General features: G+C 43.4%; 1 protein-coding gene across 1 annotated transcript; it reads left to right on the top strand.

The window, feature by feature from the left end:
- Nucleotides 1–1165: 1165 nt before the first annotated feature.
- LOC121389223 (early nodulin-75-like) lies at nucleotides 1166–3259 on the top strand. Its single transcript, XM_041520824.1, has one exon. The coding sequence runs from the start codon at nucleotides 1166–1168 to the stop codon at nucleotides 3257–3259; it is 2094 nt and encodes a 697-aa protein (XP_041376758.1).
- Nucleotides 3260–4248: the final 989 nt, after the last annotated feature.

Genomic DNA, 4248 nt, shown 5'->3' with positions numbered 1-4248 from the left:
TAAAACTTATAGTTATATATACGAACAGTACGTGTGTTTAAACGATACTTTGTGTTAAAACTTATAGTTATACTTACGAACAGTACGTGTGTTTAAACGATACTTTGTATTAAAACTTATAGTTATACATACGAACAGTACGTGTGTTTAAACGATACTTTGTGTTAAAACTTATAGTTATACATACGAACAGTACGTGTGTTTAAACGATACTTTGTGTTAAAACTTATAGTTATACATACGAACAGTACGTGTGTTTAAACGATACTTTGTGTTATTCACACCAATATAGGGGCGGGACGTAGCCCTGTGGTGAAAACGCTCGCTTTATGCGCAGTCGATCTAGGATCGATCCCTGTCAATAGGCCCATTGGGCATTTCTCGTTCCAGCCAGTGCACCACAAACAAACGTCTTCTTCTTCACACGAATAGTACTTTTGTGATTAACTGTTCTTTTAGTTATATACACACGAAGAGTCCGATAAATATCATTATTTACTAGAATAAAATAGTTATTTTAAATGACAATGATAAAACCGAGTGATGTCAAATAATTCTTTGAGCATCCCAGACCCATGAAAGAGAGACCCATGCATCCCAGACCCATGAAAAAGAGACCCATGCATCACAGACCCATGCATCCCAGACCCATTAAAAAGAGACCCATGCATCACAGACCCATGCATCCCAGACCCATGAAAAAGAGACTCATGCATCACAGACCCAGGAAAAAGAGACCCATGCATCCCAGACCCATGAAAAAGAGACTCATGCATCACAGACCCATGAAAAAGAGACCCATGCATCCCAGACCCACGAAAAAGAGACTCATGTATCACAGACCCATGCATCCCAGACCCATGAAAAAGAGACTCATGCATCACAGACCCATGAAAAAGAGACCCATGCATCCCAGACCCATGAAAAAGAGACTCATGCATCACAGACCCATGAAAAAGAGACCCATGCATCCCAGACCCACGAAAAAGAGACTCATGTATCACAGACCCATGAAAAAGAGACTCATGCATCACAGACCCATGAAAAAGAGACCCATGCATCCCAGACCCACGAAAAAGAGACCCATGTATCACAGACCCATGAAAAAGAGACTCATGCATCACAGACCCATGAAAAAGAGACCCATGACCCATCATCCAGACCCATGAAAAAGAGACCCATGCATCACAGACCCATGAAAAAGAGACCCATGCATCACAGACCCATGAAAAAGAGACCCATGCATCACAGACCCATGAAAAAGAGACCCATGCATCACAGACCCATGAAAAAGAGACTCATGCATCACAGACCCATAAAAAAGAGACCCATGCATCACAGACCCATGAAAAAGAGACTCATGCATCCCAGACCCATGAAAAAGAGACTCATGCATCACAGACCCATGCATCCCAGACCCATGAAAAAGAGACCCATGCATCACAGACCCATGAAAAAGAGACCCATGCATCACAGACCCATGAAAAAGAGACCCATGCATCACAGGCCCATGAAAAAGAGACCCATGCATCACAGACCCATGAAAAAGAGACCCATGCATCCCAGACCCATGAAAAAGAGACTCATGCATCACAGACCCATAAAAAAGAGACCCATGCATCACAGACCCATGAAAAAGAGACTCATGCATCCCAGACCCATGAAAAAGAGACTCATGCATCACAGACCCATGCATCCCAGACCCATGAAAAAGAGACCCATGCATCACAGGCCCATGAAAAAGAGACTCATGCATCACAGACCCATGAAAAAGAGACTCATGCATCACAGACCCATGCATCACAGACCCATGAAAAAGAGAGCCATGCATCACATACCCATGAAAAAGAGACCCATGCATCACAGACCCATGCATCACAGACCCATGAAAAAGAGACCCATGCATCACAGACCCATGAAAAAGAGACTCATGCATCACAGACCCATGAAAAAGAGACCCATGCATCACAGACCCATGAAAAAGAGACTCATGCATCACAGACCCATGCATCACAGACCCATGAAAAAGAGACCCATGCATCACAGACCCATGAAAAAGAGACCCATGCATCACAGACCCATGCATCCCAGACCCATGAAAAAGAGACCCATGGATCACAGACCCATGAAAAAGAGACTCATGCATCACAGACCCATGAAAAAGAGACCCATGCGTCACAGACCCATGCATCACAGACCCATGAAAAAGAGACCCATGCATCACAGACCCATGAAAAAGAGACTCATGCATCACAGGCCCATGAAAAAGAGACCCGTGCATCACAGACCCATGAAAAAGAGACTCATGCATCACAGACCCATGAAAAAGAGACTCATGTATCACAGACCCATGAAAAAGAGACCCATGCATCCCAGACCCATGAAAAAGAGACCCATGGATCACAGACCCATGAAAAAGAGACTCATGCATCACAGACCCATGAAAAAGAGACCCATGCATCACAGACCCATGCATCACAGACCCATGAAAAAGAGACCCATGCATCACAGACCCATGAAAAAGAGACTCATGCATCACAGGCCCATGAAAAACAGACCCATGCATCACAGACCCATGAAAAAGAGACCCATGCATCCCAGACCCACGAAAAAGAGACTCATGTATCACAGACCCATGAAAAAGAGACTCATGCATCACAGACCCATGAAAAAGAGACCCATGCATCCCAGACCCATGAAAAAGAGACCCATGCATCACAGACCCATGAAAAAGAGACCCATGCATCACAGACCCATGAAAAAGAGACCCATGCATCACAGACCCATGAAAAAGAGACCCATGCATCCCAGACCCATGAAAAAGAGACTCATGCATCACAGACCCATAAAAAAGAGACCCATGCATCACAGACCCATGAAAAAGAGACTCATGCCTCCCAGACCCATGAAAAAGAGACTCATGCATCACAGACCCATGCATCCCAGACCCATGAAAAAGAGACCCATGCATCACAGACCCATGAAAAAGAGACTCATGCATCACAGACCCATGAAAAAGAGACTCATGCATCACAGACCCATGCATCACAGACCCATGAAAAAGAGAGCCATGCATCACATACCCATGAAAAAGAGACCCATGCATCACAGACCCATGAAAAAGAGACTCATGCATCACAGACCCATGAAAAAGAGACCCATGCATCACAGACCCATGAAAAAGAGACCCAGACCCATGAAAAAGAGACTCATGCATCACAGACCCATGAAAAAGAGACTCATGCATCCCAAACCATGAAAAAGAGACCCATGCATCCCAGACCCAAGAAAAAGAGACCCATGCATCCCAGACCCATGAAAAAGAGACCCATGCTATAGGTGACCCAGGGACCTGCTAGAAATAGCTAGCTGGCAATAGCAAATTTACTACCTTAAACCCTACTTATATACTACCCTGTCTGTGGGATGGTGCATATAAAAGATCCCTTGCTGCTAATCAAAAAAGAGTAGTCCATCAGGTTTCTTCTCTCTGTCTATGTGGTCCTTAACCATATGTCTGACGCCATATAACCGTAAATACAATGTGTTGAGTGTGTCGTTAAATAAAACATTTCCTTACTTCCCATATATTTGTTGTTGTTTTATCGTACCCATATCTGCTATGTACTACTTGTACATGTTAACCCAGTCTGTGTATCATTCTGTAGTTGGGACCTATACAATACAACAGTACACTGAGACAAGGAAGTATCATTTCCCCAGTGCTTTATGTGTCATATGCGATTGACAATTGACCTGATTCTTATATGATGCACACCCGAATGCACCACTTTGCGAGAAGGATGTCTTTGTGAATTTGTATTGTTTTCACTTCCGTTTTGGGTCAGAACTATATGAATGAAGGTCTAAATATACAAGATTGCGCTAAAAATTGCTTGACATCCACACTCCTAATGAAGCTACTCTTTTTTCTTCGAAATATCTCTTGCATGTTATTCACAGTAAATATGCACCAAAAAGGCACACACGCACGCACGCACCGCACGCACGCACATACGCACACGCATGCACGCACACGTCAAAAATAAACAAAACACAAAAATACACCGAATAAACTGATACGTTTACTGAAGTCCACTATAAACGCACCAGTCAGGTTTATAGTTGTAAAATGGATTTGATAAGAAATAATACATTTAACTGATTTTGTTTACCCCACCCCACCCAACATGTATAGTAGGGTTATTGTGGGGTTTTTTGTCATCACAACCTGACGCATGCAATAAC

This window comes from Gigantopelta aegis, chromosome 14, assembly GCF_016097555.1.
Source record: "Gigantopelta aegis isolate Gae_Host chromosome 14, Gae_host_genome, whole genome shotgun sequence".
Classification (NCBI taxonomy): domain Eukaryota; kingdom Metazoa; phylum Mollusca; class Gastropoda; order Neomphalida; family Peltospiridae; genus Gigantopelta; species Gigantopelta aegis.
The sequence above is the reverse complement of the archived record's forward strand: the minus strand, read 5'-3'. Positions and strand labels throughout refer to the sequence as shown.